Here is an 18,837-nt window from a genome sequence, read left to right as displayed (position 1 = left end):
TAAAACAGCATATTAATACGATACAAACGTCTGAATAAAATCCCAAAGGTTTTTTTTTTTTTTTCAAGAGGCAACTGGACTTTGCCTTCTTTGAAGAAGCTTCTTGGATGAGAAGCGAAAGGTCAGTGGTGGGTTCCTCCCGGTTCGGTCCGGTTCGGCCGAGCCGGTAGCGGTGACGATATGACGTCACCGAACCGGTTCTCCCCCCCCCCCGCCCTCCCACCCCCCCACTCCCCCACGTTATTCTTACCTTTTATTTGGCCCCACCCCCAATCTATTGCTGCCTCCTGAGTCCCAGCTGATGACTAGAGGGAAAAAAACTGTTTAAACTCTTGCCGGAGGGCTTCAAAGCTGAAGCCTACAGCTGATCAGTGTTAAAAGCAAACAAAGGAGTCAGGTCGTAAGTACGCGGACTGGTCGTAAGTGCGAGGACCTTCCAGAAATGACTCTGAACAGCTAGCCACAACCACCTAGTCACATGACCTCCAAGCCACACCCACAAAATAAGCCACACCCACAGAACCGGTAGTAAAAAAAATTAGAACCCACCCCTGCGAAAGGTCTTCAAAGAAAAACCAGAAAGTCCAGTTGCCTCTTGAAAAAGCCTATTTGGGACAACCAGGACCTGGAGGCCTGAGAATCTCCGTAGTCAGCTGAATAAAATGATATAAATCTGAATGAAAATACCAATTAAAGGCAGAGTTAAGAACAAGTTAAAACTTGTTAAATTAAAGGCAAACGTCAAAGTTAATTCTCATGCGCGCTGTAGATGACTCGTCGGCTATGGCCCTTTTCCTAAAAGGTGACCTGAGATTCTAGTCCTCATGGTTTCTAAGGAAAAAAGGATAGCGTAACTAGGAATGTGGAAAGCGGGCCTGTTCCTTACTGCTCCCTCCCACTTGGGTGTGATGAGTTCTCCAGTTGTGGTTTCAAAAACTAAAACGTTCAGGGTCAGAGTTTCCGAGATAAACTGGCGTTGCAGCTGACTTTTTTAAAAAAAATTGGAAGCCTTTAATTCAAAAAAGAAATTCCTCAATTCCTCTTTTTCTGATCGAGAAAGAGAAACGCAGCCAGGAGAGGTGCCCAGATGGCAGGAAAAACAGCCTCGGTTGCCAAGTGGAGGTCCCTCCCCCCAAATCTGGCTTTCTCTCCACGGGCTCTGTGCCAGCACAGAGGAAGGCAGAGCCTCCTTTTCTTTTCTTTTCTTTTCTTTTCTTTTCTTTTCTTTTCTTTTCTTTTCTTCCTTCATTCCTTTCTTTCTTTCTTCTTTCTTCTTTCTTTCTTTCTTTCTCTCTGTTTCTTCTTTCTCTCCTTCCTTTCCTCCTCCCTCCAACTCCTTTCTTTCTTCTTTCTTTCTTTTTCTTTCTTTCCTTCCTCCCTCTTTTTTCCCTTCTTTCTCTCTCTTCTCTTTTTCTTTCCTTTAGCTATATCTTTCCCTCTTTTCTTTCTTTATATCTCTCTCTTTTTCTTTCTGTCTCTTTCCTTCTCTCCCTCTTTCTCTTGATCTCCCTCCCTTCCCCTCCCTTTCTTTCTTTCTTTCTTTCTTTTCTTTCTTTTCTCTCATTTCTATTTTTCTTTTCTTTCCTTTAGCTATCTCTTTCTCTTTTCTCTTTATATTTCTTTCTTTTTATCTCTTTCCTTCTCTCCCTCCCTTTCTCTTGATCTCCCTCCCCCCTCCCTTTCTCTTCTATTTTTCTCTTCTATTTTTCTTTCCTTTCCTTTAGCTATCTCTTTCCCTTCTTTCTTTATATCTCTCTCTTTCTTTCAGTCTCTTTCCTTCTCTCCCTCTCTTTCTCTCGATCTCCCTCCCTCCCTTTCTCTTCTATTTTTCTCTTCTTTCCTTTAGCTATCTCTTTCTCTCTCTTTTCTTTCTTTATATGTCTCTTTCTGTCTGTCTCTTTCCTTCTCTCCCACTCTTTCTCTTGATCTCCCCCCCCCCTTTATACATTATTTACCTGGATATTTATGAAAGACTGAAAGTAAGAAGGTAAGAAAGTAAGAAGAAAAAGCACAATATGTATAATAATAAACCACATATAACATTTGTTATGTTCCCATTTATACCGCAAAATACCTTGGATCCTTTCCCTAAACCAGACCCAAATATCCTTATGGAACATTTAAGTTAAACCTCCTCAATTAATGCAGGACATCACTAACAAAACAACTTACAATAAGCATTACACAAAAGTTGTAAGCCAGTTTAGAAAATAGCCCTGTGCATAAAAGAACCCACATTTTAGCACAGATTTAAATATGAAGTTACAATCCAAGAAGGATTTCCAATTAAATTTAAATTCTACAACAGATTTGCTTTTTAAATACAACATTATTCTGGGCAACGAAGCGTACTCCCACAGTTTGGTGAGCCACTCTTCCGAAGAAAATGTTAAAAGGTCTTTTCCGGTAAAAAGCATACGGTATTGCTATTTTTCCCTCCCTTGTAGATGTGCCGTGCATTTTCTTTGCATTTTGAGTTTCCTGCAAACAGCTTTTCATGCATTACGGTTTGCATTAACCACCGATTTCCCCTTCCTCCTATGCTCTGGGGACATATGCTCTGCCAGTCAACTGGCCCTGCTAAAAAGTGGAATAAGAAATCAAAGCAACATCTTTGGATTTTGCACAACGTTGCAACTGTGAATACAGAATGGAAAGTTCCCCTCAAGCAACCTTTATGGTCTGAAGTTTTACTGTTTGCCATTTTTGGCCGTAGGGCAGATCAGGGTCTCTCAACTTCGGCAACTCTTAATCTGTGTGGACTTCAATTCCCAGAATTCCCCAGCATGGCTGGCTGGGGAACTCTGGGAATTGAAGTTCACATGACTTAAAGTTGCCAAGATTGGAGATAGATAGATAGATAGATAGATAGATAGATAGATAGATAGATAGATAGATAGATAGATAGATAGATGATGGATAGTTTGATAGATTGATGGAAGAGACAGACAGACAGACAGACAGATAGATAGATATATAGATAGATATTATAGATATAGATAGATATAGATAGATAGATATTATAGATATAGATAGATAAATAGACAGACATAAACATATAGATAGATAGACAGAGATAAATAGATGTAGAGATAGACAGATAGATGATGGATAGTTTGATAAGATTGATGGAAGTGATAGATGATAGATATAGATGATAGATAGCTAGATATTATAGATATAGATAGATAGACAGACAAACATATAGATAGACAGAGATAAATAGATGTAGAGATAGATAGATAATAGAAGATATACAGACAAGACAGACATAGACACATACATAGAGATAGATATAGAGTTAGATAGATAGATAGATAGACAGACAGACAGACATAGACATAGACACATACCCTGTTTCCCCTAAAATAAGACATCCCCTGAAAATATTTAAGTGCATGCACACCCGGTCCCCGCCATTTCCTCTGGTTAGGGAAACAGCTGGAAATCAGGTAAGATGGCAAGAGGAGCCCCGTCTTGCTCCATGTGCCCCAAAATAATAAGACCTCCTGACAATAAGGCCAAGCACTTATTTTGGGGTTCAAAAAAATATAAGACAGGGTCTTATTTTCAGGGAAACACGGTACATAAAGATAGATAGATGGATGGATGGATGGACAGACAGAGATACATAGACACATACATATAGATAGATATAGAGAGATAGATGTAGAGATAGTTGGATGGATGGAGGAGGGAGGGAGGGAGGAAGGAAGGAGCTGGGCAAATGATGTTTTCCAACATCATTGTCTGTTGAGCCTGGATAGCTCAACAGACTAAGCACTGTAATTTAACACCAGCTGTCTGCAATTAAAGTAAGATCAAATCTCGCCAGACTCAAGGTTGACTCAGCCTTCCATCCTTTCTAAGGTAGGTAAATTGAGGACCCAGTTTGTGGGGGTAATAAGCTGACTTTGTATAAAAATATACAAAAAAAGTATGAAGGCTATTGCTTAACGCGCTGTAAGCCGCCCTGAGTCTCCGGAGAAGAGCGGCATATAAATCAAATTAAAAAAAAAAAAAAAAAAACTATGCCACATCCCATTTTCTGATCAGCTTTGCTGGCTAGGGAATTCTGGGAGTTGAAGAGTAGATCCTTCTGTGATGTCACAGAGGCTCTCAGCTAATCCCGTTGTGGCTTCCCCGGAGGTTTGCTTCTGGCTTCGTATAACGACCGCAGAAACATTCTCTGTGACCCAAAGCAGAAAGAGGTCCATTTCTATGTCGGTAGAATTTATTCGAAACGTAGCGGCCATCTTTCCCCCGGCCTCTTGTTTCCGCTGTCCAACCTTTTCCTCCAATCTGGTTGCGCTCTTTAATGAAACCGTAAAGGCTCGTGTCAAATAAAGGAATTGTGCTGAAGGATGGCTGGACACGCATCGCCAGGCAGTCGTTCTTGGTCTCTCTCTCTTTCCTTCGGATACATCAAAATTACCCTTCAGAGAACGGATCGGGTTCCTGTCTGGAAACTGACAGCCGGCAAACAGCCTGATGGATCACAATCGCTTTGGGCGATGCCGAAGGGAGAGAAGGTGGAATTCTCTCCCGTTTGCTTAAACTGGTAGTCCTCGACTTACGACCAACATTGGGAGTGAAACTGCCATTGCCAAGCAAGGCAGTTGTTGAGTTGTGTTCAATTTTACGAACTTTTACGAAGGGAGAGAGAGGAAGGAAGGGAGAGAGGGAGGGAAGGAGTTGTGTTCGATTTTACGAACTTTTACGAAGGGAGCGAGGGAGGGAGAGGAAGGAAAGGAGGGAGGGAGGGAAAGGAAGGGAGGGGGAGAGAAAGGGAAAGAGGAAGGGAGGGAGAGGAAAGGAGAGAGGGAGGGAAGGAGTTGTGTTTGATTTTACAAATTTACGAAGGGAGGGAGGGGGAGGAAGGAAAGAGGGAGGGAGGGAGAGAAAGGGAGGGAGAAGGAGGGAGGGAGAGAGGGAGGGAAGGAGTTCGATTTTACAAACTTACAAAGGGAGGGAGGGGGAGGAAGGAAAGGAGGGAGGGAGAGAAAGGGAGGGAGAAAGAGGAAGTGAGGGAGAGGGAGGGAAGGAGTTCGATTTTACAAACTTAGGGAGGGAGGGGGAGAGGAAGGAAAGGAGGGAGGGGGAGGGAGGGAGGGAGGGAAGGAGTTCAATTTTACAAACTTACAGAGGGAGGAAGGAAAGGAGAGAGGGAAGGAGGAAGGGAGAGAGGAAGGGAAGGAGTTGTGTTCAATTTTACAAACTTACGAAGGGAGAGAGGGAGGGAGGGGGAAAGGGAGGGAGGGAGAGAGGGAGAAGAAGTGTTCAATTTTACGAACTTTTACAAAGGGAGGGAGGGAGAGAAAGGGAGGGAGAGAGAGATGGGGGGAAAAAGAAAGATTTTACTTCTATTTGATGCTGTGTCTAAAGTCTTGGCACATCGCCTGTTTTGATCAAAATGGAACAAAGAAGGGACTCAGAATTGCTTGCCCACAGATGCTCCTTTCTAAAAGCAGACAAGTATTTTTTTTTTTTATCTTACACCTGAGTTGTCAAGAAACTGGTGTATCGAACCGTTATCCGTTCTGTTCTCGCCTCCTTTGCCGCCTCTTTCAAATATGACCTGCATGTTGAATCATTTTAGTGGGTGTGTTTGTGGGGTTCAAACTTTTCCTCGCTTCAGAACCCGCTACTTAAAAGTGTGTGTATGTATGTACACACACTTTTGTATGTATAAATTATGTATGTATAAATAAATATATATTTATTTATTTATTTCCCGACAACCCCGATGAAGAAGCAAAGTTGTAGGAGGACTTGAAAATTGGCTGAGTTCCCATGGAGCTCCATTAAGGTTGACAAAAAAATAGATGCCAGGATCTGGAGGCTTGACTAGATGATCTCTTAGGTTCCTCCGACTGCATTATTTCAGTGTGCCGATTTGGCTGTGTTTTTTTCAACACTCTGGCCTGGCCAGTTGATGGTTGGTTTGGATTTGATTTGACTTGCAATTGATATAATAAACATGTTTAAATAAATCCTGTTTAATGCGGGTAGGCCTCAATTTACAACCTTTTGTTTAGTGACTGTTCAAAGTTACAACGACACAGAAAAAAGTGGCTTAGGGCCCCTTTTCACACTTATGACGGTCGCACCAACCCCATGGTTATGTGATCAAAATTCTGATGCTTGGCAACTGCTCATATTTATGATGGTTGCAGTGCCCTGGGGTCACGTGATCCCCTTTTGCGACCCTCTGACAAGCAAAGTCAATGGGGAAGCTGGATTCACTTAACGACCGTGCGACTAACTTAACAACTGCAGTGATTCCCTTGACAACGGTGGCAAGAAAGGGTCATAAAGTGGGGCAAAACTCACTGAAGTGTTTTGCTTAGCAACAGAAATTTTGGGCTCAATTGTCGTAAGTCAAGGACTACCTGTATAATACGTGGTGTTGAATTTGTGGAAATTGCACAATTTTTTTTTTTTACACAAGGAATTGCGTTACTTGTTCAATTCGTGGCCATGTTTTTGCCAGGCTGCCGATCCAGTGTCATTTTATGAAAGTACGCTTATTTTTCGGCTAATTTTATTCAGTTGAGTGAGGGTTCCTCTCTTTCTGGAGCTTTTGGGCCAGGATGGAGTTGCCCATTTTTCACATCTTCGGTGACCGATTCTGTGGAGCGACAATCCGAGACGATCAGGGTGGGATCACCAATTTAGGGAAGGCTGCATTGCGTGAGGTACTAACAGGATCATGAGCAAAAAGTTTGGATGATAAATCAATCCTAAAATGGTTGTGTAATTGGGTGGACCAAGGACGGCCACTTAGGGTGGTCTTGGCAGGACTTGCTAAGTGAGGGAAGACGATGGGGAAACTGAGGCTGAGGGAAGGACTTTGGGCCTCATCCTGTGGCTGAGCTGCAGGATCCGTCGTTTTGTTTTGTTTTATTTTTTATTATTATTTATGACTAGCTGGATACCCGTGCTTCCCTACGAAACTATGTGATCGGGCTTGATAAATCAATACTTACAGCTTGAAAATTAATGAGTAGTTACCATCGGCCTCTTCTCTCCCCTTCTCTCCTTCAGGCTTGCCCCACAGAAGCCTCCCCTATCCTATCCCCTTCTCTCCCTCAGCCTTGCCCCATAGAAGCCTCCCGTATCCTATCCCCTTCTCTCCCTATCCTATCGCCCTTCTCTCCCTCAGCCTTGCCCCACAGAAGCCTCCCGTATCCTATCCCCTTCTCTCCCTATCCTATCCCCTTCTCTCCCTATCTTATCCCCCTTCTCTCCCTATCTTATCCCCCTTCTCTCCCTCAGCCTTGCCCCACAGAAGTCTCCCCTATCCTATCCCCTTCTCTCCGTCAGCCTTGCCCCACAGAAGCCTCCCCTATCCTATCCCCTTCTCTCCCTATCCTATCCCCCTTCTCTCCCTCAGCCTTGCCCCACAGAAGCCTCCCCTATCCTATCCCCTTCTCTCCCTCAGCCTTGCCCCACAGAAGTCTCCCCTATCCTATCCCCTTCTCTCCCTATCCTATCCCCCTTCTCTCCCTCAGCCTTGCCCCACAGAAGTCTCCCCTATCCTATCCCCTTCTCTCCCTATCCTATCCCCTTCTCTCCCTCAGCCTTGCCCCATAGAAGCCTCCCGTATCCTATCCCCTTCTCTCCCTATCCTATCGCCCTTCTCTCCCTCAGCCTTGCCCCACAGAAGCCTCCCGTATCCTATCCCCTTCTCTCCCTATCCTATCCCCTTCTCTCCCTATCCTATCCCCTTCTCTCCCTATCTTATCCCCCTTCTCTCCCTCAGCCTTGCCCCACAGAAGTCTCCCCTATCCTATCCCCTTCTCTCCGTCAGCCTTGCCCCACAGAAGCCTCCCCTATCCTATCCCCTTCTCTCCCTATCCTATCCCCCTTCTCTCCCTCAGCCTTGCCCCACAGAAGCCTCCCCTATCCTATCCCCTTCTCTCCCTCAGCCTTGCCCCACAGAAGTCTCCCCTATCCTATCCCCTTCTCTCCCTATCCTATCCCCCTTCTCTCCCTCAGCCTTGCCCCACAGAAGCCTCCCCTATCCTATCCCCTTCTCTCCCTCAGCCTTGCCCCATAGCAGCCTCCCCTATCCTATCCCCTTCTCTCCCTCAGCCTTGCCCCATAGAAGCCTCCCCTATCCTATCCTCTTCTCTCCCTATCCTATCCCCTTCTCTCCCTATCCTATCCCCCTTCTCTCCCTCAGCCTTGCCCCACAGAAGCCTCCCCTATCCTATCCCCTTCTCTCCCTCAGCCTTGCCCCACAGAAGTCTCCCCTATCCTATCCCCTTCTCTCCCTATCCTATCCCCCTTCTCTCCCTCAGCCTTGCCCCACAGAAGCCTCCCCTATCCTATCCTCTTCTCTCCCTATCCTATCCCCCTTCTCTCCCTCAGCCTTGCCCCACAGAAGCCTCCCCTATCCTATCCCCTTCTCTCCCTCAGCCTTGCCCCACAGAAGTCTCCCCTATCCTATCCCCTTCTCTCCCTATCCTATCCCCCTTCTCTCCCTCAGCCTTGCCCCACAGAAGCCTCCCCTATCCTATCCTCTTCTCTCCCTATCCTATCCCCCTTCTCTCCCTCAGCCTTGCCCCACAGAAGCCTCCCCTATCCTATCCTCTTCTCTCCCTATCCTATCCCCCTTCTCTCCCTCAGCCTTGCCCCATAGAAGCCTCCCCTATCCTATCCTCTTCTCTCCCTATCCTATCCCCCTTCTCTCCCTCAGCCTTGCCCCACAGAAGCCTCCCCTATCCTATCTCCTTCTCTCCCTCAGCCTTGCCCCACAGAAGCCAGATTCATTTAACGACCGTGTTTCCGACTTAACAGTCACATTTGTAGCTGTAGCAAAAAAAAAAATTGTAAAATGGGGCAAAATTCACTTAGTTTCAGTTAGAAATGGAAATTTTGGGCTCAGTTATGAGCATAAGTTGAGGACTAGCTGTATTTTTATTATTTTATATTTTGTTTTATTTCATAATATAATATATTTTATTTATTTTATAATATAATATTTATTTATTTATTTTTATTATTATTATTATTATTTTATTATTTTATTTTATTTTTTAGTCAGCCAGATCTTTGGATTTGGCATTTTTCTCCACCTCTGGAGTTCTTCTCAAAGACCAGGGAATAGACCAGGGCTGTCAAACTCCCAGCCCGCGGACCAGATGCGTCATGCACTAGCCACGCCCACACCTGGTTTAGCAAAGGGGGGGGAGTCCAGATACATCACGTGATGTCACCATGACAACGTGAGTTTGACACCCCTGGAATAGACAGATGTGGATGTTTGAGGGAGCTAAAGGTCTCATCGCAGGATGTCAGCTGTTCCGAGCAAAGCTGCCTTTTGCAATTGACTTGATGGTGAATTTGTCAATGCCACTGGAGTTCAAATGATGCCCCAGATGTTTTGGTATAGCCCTAAATTGCCTATCTCTCTTGGTCCTCCTATCTTTGCTTTCTTCTGCCACGGTCGTTCTATTTCTATTTTCAGATCCTTGTATTTTGTGAACTTCTCCAGTTCTCAGCTACTGCCACGATTTTATTGATTTATCCCATTTTATATATTTTTTTTATCCCATTATATTATTTTATGCCCATTTCACTAAAAGCAACTCCCTTTTGTAAATCACTTTATTTTTTCAGTGTCGTCGTAACTTCAAACAAATGGTTGTAAGTCCAGGTCTATCTGTGTTTTTTAAAAAACAAAAAAACTATAGGAATTTGAGGCTCAGAAAAACCTCCTTCAAAGCAGATGCAGATGGATTAAAACATCTGTTTTTTTAATGCCAACGTTTTGCTGGCAGGTTTTGGATGCCAGAAAGAAATCCAAGCAGCCGATACTGGGGTGGGAAGCCACTTCTGAGAAAGTGCTACAGATGTGGGAGGTTTGATTTATATTTGGAGAAATTGAGACCAGACACTCTGAGCCAGCTGTGCTGTTTGGAAAAACTGACTCTCGTATGCAAAAATGTATATATATATATCTATATATGAGAATAGAATCAGGGAAGTTGAAGATCCTTTTTACGGATTGCGCTGATGTTTTATTGCTGAGTTTCATTTGTCTGAAATGGTATGGGAGTCTCCTGTATGTGCAGGGGTTGGACTAGAAGATCTCTAAGATCCCTTCCAGCTGTTACTGTTAACTTTCTGTTAAGTTTGTTTTTATGCCGGCTACTGATTGTATGTTTTTTTTTTTGCATCTCTGTTTTGTTTTTTTTATGCTGTGTTTTAACAATTGTTAGCCAGGCAGAGAGGAATGTATCAATGGAGATATTCAACAAAGAAGTGTTGTGTTGTGTTGTGTTGTGTTGTGTTGAAAAGGGATGGTGATTTGCCGAGGCGAGAAAGAATTAAAATAGCAGTTTCGGAGCTGGGAACGGGTGAGCTCTTTTGGGATGTTTTCTCAAAGTGGAAAAAAATAGGGAATAATCTTAGCTAAATGCATAGGTTGAAGCAGGGATTTGGGGGTGGGGGGTGGGAGATGGGGACTGTGCCCCAAAGCCTGGGCCTCTTTGTTGTTCTCTTTTGGCTTCTCTGCCCCCATCCTGACCCCCAAACTCAAAAGACAGCTTCGATACGGGGAGGACTCGCGTAGAAATATTGATCAGGGTGTCTCTGAGCATGTCTTGATTGTTTTTTACTTTTAACAGCCCAGATTGGATCAAAGGGTTGGAAGGGGGTGTGTGCTTCTCTCTGGCCCCACTAATTGGGGAGGTGGAGAATCTGAGCCGTGGGGCAGGCAGTGGGGTGAGGAGATTGCTAGGAAATGTGGTTGAATATGGGGTAGCGACTTGCCCATTTTGATCTGGGACAATGTTGAATCTGTTACTGCTGTCCAGAGACATTGTGAGATAGAGGGGAGGGAGGGAGGGAAGAAAGAAGGAGAGAAGGAGGAAAGAAAGGTAAAGAAAGACAAAAAGAAAGAGAGGGAGGAAGGAAGGAAGGAAAGGAGAGGAGAGGAAGAAAGGAAGGAGAATAGGAAGGGAGGGAAGGAAGGAGGAGAGAAAGAGGCAAGGAGCTAGGAAGGAACAAAGAGGATGAGGAAGAAGAAGAGGAAGAGGGAGGAAAGGAGAAGGAAGGAAGGATGAAAAGAAGGAGAAAATGAGAAAAAAGGAAGGGAGGAAGAGAAAAGGAAGACAAAGAAGGAAAGGGGAGGAAGGCAGAAGGAAGGCGGGAGAGAGATAAAAATGAAAGAGAGGGAGGAAAGAAAGGAGAGGAAGGAGGAAGGAAGAGGGAGGGAGGAGAGAAAGAGGCAAGCAACTAGGAAGGAAGAGGATGAAGAAGAAGAGGAAGTGGTAAAGAGGGAAGGAAGGAAGAAGGAAGGAAGGAGAGGAGAGAGAGAAATGGACCGAGGGAGAAAAGAAAGACAAAGAAGGAGGAAGGGGAGGAAGGCAGAAAGAAGGAGGGAGAGAGATAAAAATGAAAGAGAGGGAGGAAGGAAAGAAATGAGAGAAAGGAGGAAAAAAAGGAAGGAGAGAAGGAGGGAGGGGTGGAAGAGAAGGAGAGAAAGCAAGGAAGAAAAGGAAGAGGAACACGAAAGGAAGATAAAAAAGAAGGATGGAAAGAGAGGAAGAAGAAAGGAGAGAAGGTGGGAGGAGGCGAGAAAGGAAGAGAAAAGAAAGATAAAAAGGAAAGAGTGACAGATGGAAAGAGGAAGGAGAGAAGGCGGGCGGGCTGGAAAGATTCTGGTTAGGGAAGATTCTGGAAAGATCTGGCGTTATGGGTTTCTAACACACCTTCTCCTCCTTTTTTGCTCCAGGTTCTGACCCGATTCCAGAGGACCTGTGAGCCCCGGTGAGGTGGGCAGGCGGCCCAGCCGAGGTCGGAGTCCCCTGCCCGGCCCTCAGCATGAATCCCAGTTCTCCAGTGTGTCTGGTCATCCCCGTTGCCAGCCTGCTCTCCTGGCTGATGACCGGCTGCGCCACCGAAAGTAAGTCTCGAACACAGCACCCACTCCCGATTTGGCAAAAAACCCGGAGCTCGTGGACATGTTTCTCCAGTCCGTCCTCCGCTCGCTTGGCATCTGGATGCAATAGCGCGGAAGACGCTCTGCACATGTTCAGGATGCTCTTGTCCTTCCAAGAAGAGGACAAGAGCACTTTGAACATGTGCAGAGTGTTGCGGGAGACACGGAAAGGAAGAAGCTGATTGGTTTAGGGCTGAAGGGACGGGGAAGGGACACTCTAATGTGGCTCTAAATGGCAAGATTAGAACCCAGGACTGGGGAAGGAAAGATGGGGAGCAGGATGTTAGTAGGCCCTTACAGCTGCAAGATAAGGGAGAATTTCTAAAAAGGAAGAACGACAGGTAGTTCTCGACTTACAACTGTTTTTTTAGTGACCGTTCCAAGTTACAACGGCATTGAAAAAAGTGATTTATTATCTTGGTTAGTTATGATGGATCTGGTTTTGTGTAAGCTACTCGAAAAGCTTTGCTGAGGGCCGGCATAACAAACTTTTAATGAAATAAAAAAGCTCCTTGTTTTTCATTCCGATTGTATACAAACTCAGGCAGTTCATTTGCAAGGCTGGTTATAAATGATTAAAACGGAGTTTTCCCACCCTTGGCATTTCCAGGTGTGTGGACTTCAACTCCCAGAATTCCCCAGCCAACAGAATTTCCCAGCTTTGTTGGGAAATGGAATAATGGAAAATGGAAAAGATTGAGGGACCCCATCTAAATTTCTCCTCCTTCCCCATTTCTTTTCTTTTTTTCTCTGAGCTCCCGTGACTTGTCCCAGCTTCTGCCAACCTAGCAGTTCGAAAGGACGTAAAAAATGCAAGTAGAAAAATAGGGACCCCCTTTGGTGGGAAGGTAACAGCGTTCCGTGCTCCTTTGGCATTGAGTCATGCCGGCCACATGACCACGGAGACGTCTTCGGACAGTGCTGGCTCTTGGGCTTTGAAACGGAGATGAGCACCGCCCCCTAGAGTCGGGAACAACTAGCACATATATGCGAGGGGAACCTTTATGTTTAGCTTTACTATACAGTCAGTAAATATAAAAATTTTGTTTATTGGATTACAGATCTCTGTTTAATTGTTCTGTTAACTCAACTTGCTGTGAAACGAAGGAAGGAAGGAAGGAAGGAAGGAAGGAAGGAAGGAAGGAAGGAGCGGTAAGAGAGAGAGGAAGGAAGGAAAGAGGGAGGGAGGAAGGAAGGAAAGAGGGAGGGAGAGAGAGGAAGGAAGGAGGGGTGAAGGTGGAAAGAAGGAGGGGTGAGGGAGAGAGGAAGGAAGGAAAGAGGGAGGAAGGAGGGATGAGGGAGGGAGGGAAGAAGGAAAGAGGGGAGGAGGGAGGAGGGGTGAGGGAGGAAGGAAGGAAAGAGGGAGGGAGAGAAGAAGGAAGGAAGGAAGGAAGGAAGGAAGGAAGGAAGGAAGGAAGGAAGGAAGTTGTGTACAGGCCTATACCTTTTACTACTAAAGTCAACAAATGGTATTTTTTTCCAGGCTCCTAAATCGTAACGTATTTAAAAGTTAATGCCTTGAAACTTCCTCGGATGGCGTGTAAAGTGGAGTTTATCTCTTAAATCCTTCCATTCTGCACCCTCAATCCTGAGCAAGGAGTTTACTGAGGTTGCTTATTGCACTGATATCTCAAAATATTATGTGGCAAAGGCTTAAAATTGATTTTTTTCCCCTCCCACTGGCGGCTCAAAAGTGTTAGTTGGTGCCAGAAATTCTGTGCACGACTTAAAAGGCAGTTTCTTTATTAAATGTAAAGCCTCCCTCAGTTCCTGATGGCTACCAGAAATTATCCATGCAGCTTTCAGAGTTGCAAAAAGCTTTTTCTGGGAATTTTCTTTTCTTAGGGGAGTTTCCCCTAGGAACTGTTTTAATTGTTGTATGCTGCCCAGACTCGCTTTTTTGTGAGATGGCTGGCCACATAAATTTGATAAACAAGTAGATAGTTAATCGCTGGATGGCCTCCCATCCAAGTTGGATCAAACCAGATCTAGCCTTTCCTGAGATCAGCTACGGTCAAGTAACTACCTCTTCTGAATTAATGCTTTGTTGGCATTTACAGAATACCAGAGTGGGAAGGAATAAGAGAATAACAGAGTTGGAAGGGACCTTGGAGGTCTTCTAGTCCAACCCCCTGCTTAGGCAGGAAACCCTATACCACTTCAGACAAATGGTTATCCAACATCTTCTTAAAAACTTCCAGTGTTGGAGCATTTACAACTTCTGAAGGGAAGTTCTTCCACTGATTAGTTGTTCTCACTGTCAGGAAATTTCTCCCTAGTTCTAGATTGCTTCTCTCCTTGATTAGTTTCCACCCATTGCTTCTTGTCCTGCCTTCAAGTGCTTATTTGTTCCCACAACTTCTGGAGGCAAGCGGTTCCACTGATTAATTGTTTTTTAAAAAAAGGAAGGAACAGGAAGGAAGGAAGGAAAGAAAGAAAGAGAGTGAAAGAATGAAAGGGAAAGGAAAGATGATAGATAGATAGATAGATAGATAGATAGATAGATAGATAGATGATAGATAGATAGATAGATAGATAGATAGATAGATAGATAGATAGATAGATAGATAGATAAGAGAGAGAAGGAAAGGAAAGAAACGAAGAAAGGAGAGGGGAAGATGAAAGGAAGGAGAAGAGAAGAGAGGAAGATGGAGGGAAAGAGGGAGGAAGTGGAGGAGGGAGGGAGGAAGAGGAGAGAGGAGGATGGTTGGATGGAGGGTTAGAAGGGAGGAAGGGGAGGAAGGAAAGGGAGCGGGGAGAGGGGGAAGGAGAAGAGAAGAAAAGAAAAGATAATGGAGGGAAAGAGGAAGGAAGGAGAGAACGGAGGAGAGGAGGATGGATGGATGAGGGAGGGAGGGAGGGAGGGAGGAGAGAAAGGAAGAATGGAATAGAATAGAATAGAATAGAATAGAATAGAATAGAATAGAATAGAATTCTTTATTGGCCAAGTGTGATTGGACACACAAGGAATTTGTCTTGGTGCATACGCTCTCGGAGTACTTAAAAGAAGAGATACATTCGTCAAGAATCATAAGGTACAACACTTAATGATAGTCAAAGGGAAACAATATAAATCATAAGGATACCAGCAACACGGTTACAGTCATAAGTGGGAGGAGATGGGTGGTGGGAACGATGAGAAGATTAATAGTAATGCAGACTTAGTGAATAGTTTGACAGTGTTGAGGGAAATATTTGTTTAGCAGAGCGATGGCGTTTGGGAAAAAACTGTCCTTGTGTCTAGTTGTTCTGGTGTGCAGTTCTCTATAGCGTCGTTTTGAAGGTAGGAGTTGAAAGAGTTTATGTCCAGGATGCGAGGGGTCTGTAGATATTTTCCCAGCCCTCTTTTTGACTCGTGCAGTATACAGGTCCTCCATGGAAGGCAGGTTGGTAGCCATTGTTTTTTCTGCAGTTCTAAATCATCCTCTGAAGTCTGTGTCTGTCTTGTTGGGTTGCAGAACCAAACCAGACAGTTATGGAGGTGCCGATGACAGACTCAATAATTCCTCTGTAGAACTGGATCAGCAGCTCCTTGGGCAGTTTGAGCTTCCTGAGTTGGCGCAGAAAGAACATTCTTTGTTGGGCTTTTTTGATGACGTTTTTGATGTTGGGTGTCCATTTTAGGTCATGAGATATAGTAGAACCTAAAAATGTGAAGCTCTCTACTGTTGATACTGTGTTGTCTAGTATTGTGAGAGGTGGAAGTATGGGAGGGTTTCTCCTACGGTTTTGAGTGTGTTCGGTTCCAGATCGTTCCGGTCGCACCACGAGGCTAGTTGTTCAACCTCCCGTCTGTATGCAGATTCATCATTGTCTCGGATGGGACCGATCACTCTTGTGTCATCCGCGGACTTCAGTAGTTTAACAGATGGATTGTTTGAGATGCAGTCATTGGTATAGAGAGAGAAGAGAAGTGGGGAGAGCACACAGCCTTGGGGGGGCCCTGTGCTAATTGTAGAGGTATCTGATGCGATTCTGCTTAGCTTCACCTGCTGCTTCCTGTCTGGAAGGGAGGGAGGGAAGAAGGGAGGGAGGGAGGGAGGAAGGAAGGAAAGCATTTATTTCCAAGCATACATCTATGTAAATAAAATATTTTGGAGCCTCAAAAGGAAAAATGCAAGACAGAAAGAGACACATGAGCTGCTATTGGAATAATTTATTACCCTTTGAAAGTTGTAAAGGAAATCTCAGTTGCTGGAGGGCCTCCTTCCTAAGGAGTTCGGAAACAGGTTAGCTGAGGATGCTTGTTGCTGTTAGGATTGTTATTATTCCACTTTCTGTCTGATGAATGAAAGCCGCAGTTTAGGCTCTGCCGAGCCCATTTTTGACATAAAAATCCCCTTTTCTATCTTAAAAGTCCCTTAGTTGGAAAACGGGGGGAAATAAAGCTTTTTTTTATTATTATTTTCCAGAACAGACACCCTTATTAGCCAACCTATTCAAACTTGGGTTCAAATTTAGAAGCAGTCACCCACTGAGCTTTGTGGGAATTATAGTTCCAAAAAAAAAATGTGGGGGTGGGAAACGACACCTCCTGGGCTGGGAAGGTTATTAAGAAATCACTTGCTATATCTATGTATTGATTTAAAGCCATTTTCATTTGTTGCGGAGGATGTTCAGGAAACTCTTAATGTTAACAGAGGTTTTTTACTTTCTAGAACGGGGGTCTCCAACCTTGGCAACTTTAAGCCTGGCGGACTTCAACTCCCAGAATTCCCCAGCCAGCTTTGCTGGCTGGGGAATTCTGGGAGTTGAAGTCCGCCAGGCTTAAAGTTGCCAAGGTTGGAGACCCCTGTTCTACATTACAATTGAAGAGTCACAGCACAAGAGGAAACGGGATGGGGAGGGAAGAAGAAAAGGGGGGAAAAAGCAATCCAGGAATATGTTTTTAGGGGGAGTAAGAGAGAGTTCTAGTCCTTTTCAGACATTTGATTTGTATTTATTCTGTAAGGATAAATTTAATTTATCCTCCGGAGATACGGAGGATCTCGGATCTGCGCACCTTCTGCCGCACTCTTAAGACCTTTTTATTCCACCAGGCGGGCCTGGCCTAATCTTTTCCCTCTTTTTAATTATGCAAATTTTAATCAGTTTTTTAAATGATTGGGGTTTTAATCTGTTTGGGCCAAATTGTTTAATTCGATTTTACTTCATTTTTAAATTTTGTATCTATGTATTTTTACTGTTTGGCTGTTCACCGCCCTGAGTCCTTCGGGAGCAGGGCGGTATATAAATTACATACATACATACATACATACATACATACATACATACATACAATAATTTGCTTAATTAGGGGATTTAAACTGTAAGGTGGGTGGGCTTCAAAAATTTTAGCAAGGGGTTCTCTGCCCTGTTTCTGGGTGGGCGTGGGCATGGTGGGCGTGGCCTAGCCAGCCTCCTGCACCACGGTGTTGGGGCGGGGCGTTTTTGCCCTCCCCGGGCTCCGGAGGCTTTCCTTGAGCCTCTGGGTGGGCGTAAACCACCTCCCCAGGCTCCGGAGGCCCTCTGGAGGGCCTTCCCGAACTTCCGGTAGGCCCGTTTTTCGCCCTCCCCGAGCCTCCGCGCATGCCCTGCACTTACCTGCATCCAAAACAGGCCGCGGGGGACTCCTAGGAGGGGTGAGGCAGGGTGGGCGGGGCCATCCAGGAGTGGGATTTGTGGGTTCTCCGAACTGCAGAGAATCTTAGCTAGGGGTTCTCCCGAACCGCCAGCAGCCCACCTCTGCCATAAGGGTAACATTCAGCAAATTCTTGGCTATCAGAGGGCCCCTATTCTCAATTTTCCCCCCTCAATTTTAAGCTTAGTGACACGGATGTTAAGTGAATCTGGCTTCCCCATTGGCTTTGCTCATCAGAAGGTCACAAATGGGGATCACATGACCTTGGGGACACTGCAGCCGTCATGAATACGAGTCAATTGAGCCAAGTATCTGAAGTTTCCTCACGTGACCAGGGGGATGCTGCAACGGTCGTAAAATGTGAAAAAAACGGCCCCAAGTCCCTTTTTTTCCAGTGCCGTTATAACTTTGAACGGTCCCTAAGTGAATGGTGATAAATTGAGGATCGCCTGTACATTGCCAGTTGCCAAGCTCCAGCCTTTTTCATCGTGTGACTGAAGGTGCTGAAATGGTCGTAAGTGCGAGGACCCGCAGTCAGTCACGTTAATTTTTTTAGCGCCGTTGTCATTTCGAACAAGCACCGGTCGTAAGTCGAGGAGGATCTGCCGGCAGATGGCAAAGAAAAGAGATTTTTGGCTTGACAGTTGGTTTCGTGAACTAACCGGAGGGAGGGGGGGGGAAATCTGCTTTTTCGTCAAACTGTTTTTTGGGAAAAGGTGCGAAGAGCCACCTCCGCATTTTTGGGCGACCTGAATTTAACACGACTCTCCCTCCTACGAGGAGACAAAAGAGACCAGAGTTGATTGTGTGGGAACCTAAACGCATGCGAGAACGCGGAGGACGAAAGGGAAAACTCCAGAAAGTGAGATTTTTAGGTCTTGGAAGATGGGCAAGATCTGCCTGAATGGGCGGTTTGTTACGAAAGGCCTCGAAATAATGGCCGGCTTTAAGGCCGGATAAGAGGGGAAGGCAGGAAGAGAGATTCCCTTCCCTGCTTTGGATCTCTTTGAGGGAAAGTAGAAGGTAAATGAAAAGGAGTAAGAAATATGGACCCAGTGACAGAAGGGGGGGGGAGTTAAGAGTGTCTGGAAACCTGGGCTTTTTGCCCAGGGGGAATGTGGGGGAAGGGGCTCTTAGGGGGTTTGCAAAAGTTGGCAAAAATGGTTTCCCTGCAAACATCCTGCTTTCCTTTGAGTTCCTCCTTCTTATGGGTTTTTACACATCCATTAAGGCCGGAGTCTTAATGCATGGCTAGATAAATAGG

At 45.1% G+C, this 18,837-nt stretch overlaps 1 protein-coding gene across 14 annotated transcripts in view; it reads left to right on the top strand.

Annotated features, from left to right (window-relative positions):
* The window catches only part of PTPRS (protein tyrosine phosphatase receptor type S), a 332,155-nt gene that overhangs the window by 129,900 nt on the left and 183,418 nt on the right, over window positions 1-18,837 (top strand). For all 14 annotated transcript variants that reach the window (XM_087871720.1, XM_087871557.1, XM_087871358.1 and 11 more), the window contains exon 2: window positions 11,747-11,917. In XM_087871720.1, coding sequence (XP_087727846.1) covers window positions 11,836-11,917 — 82 coding nt within the window. In that variant the 5' untranslated portion in view covers window positions 11,747-11,835. The remainder of the gene's footprint in view (window positions 1-11,746; window positions 11,918-18,837) is intronic.

The sequence above is a fragment of the Pantherophis guttatus genome, chromosome 1 (genome assembly GCF_059756535.1).
Source record: "Pantherophis guttatus breed Tessera chromosome 1, ASM5975653v1, whole genome shotgun sequence".
Taxonomy (NCBI): Eukaryota; Metazoa; Chordata; class Lepidosauria; order Squamata; family Colubridae; genus Pantherophis; species Pantherophis guttatus.
Note: the sequence above shows the minus strand (reverse complement) of the source record. Positions and strands in the feature narration are given on the sequence as shown.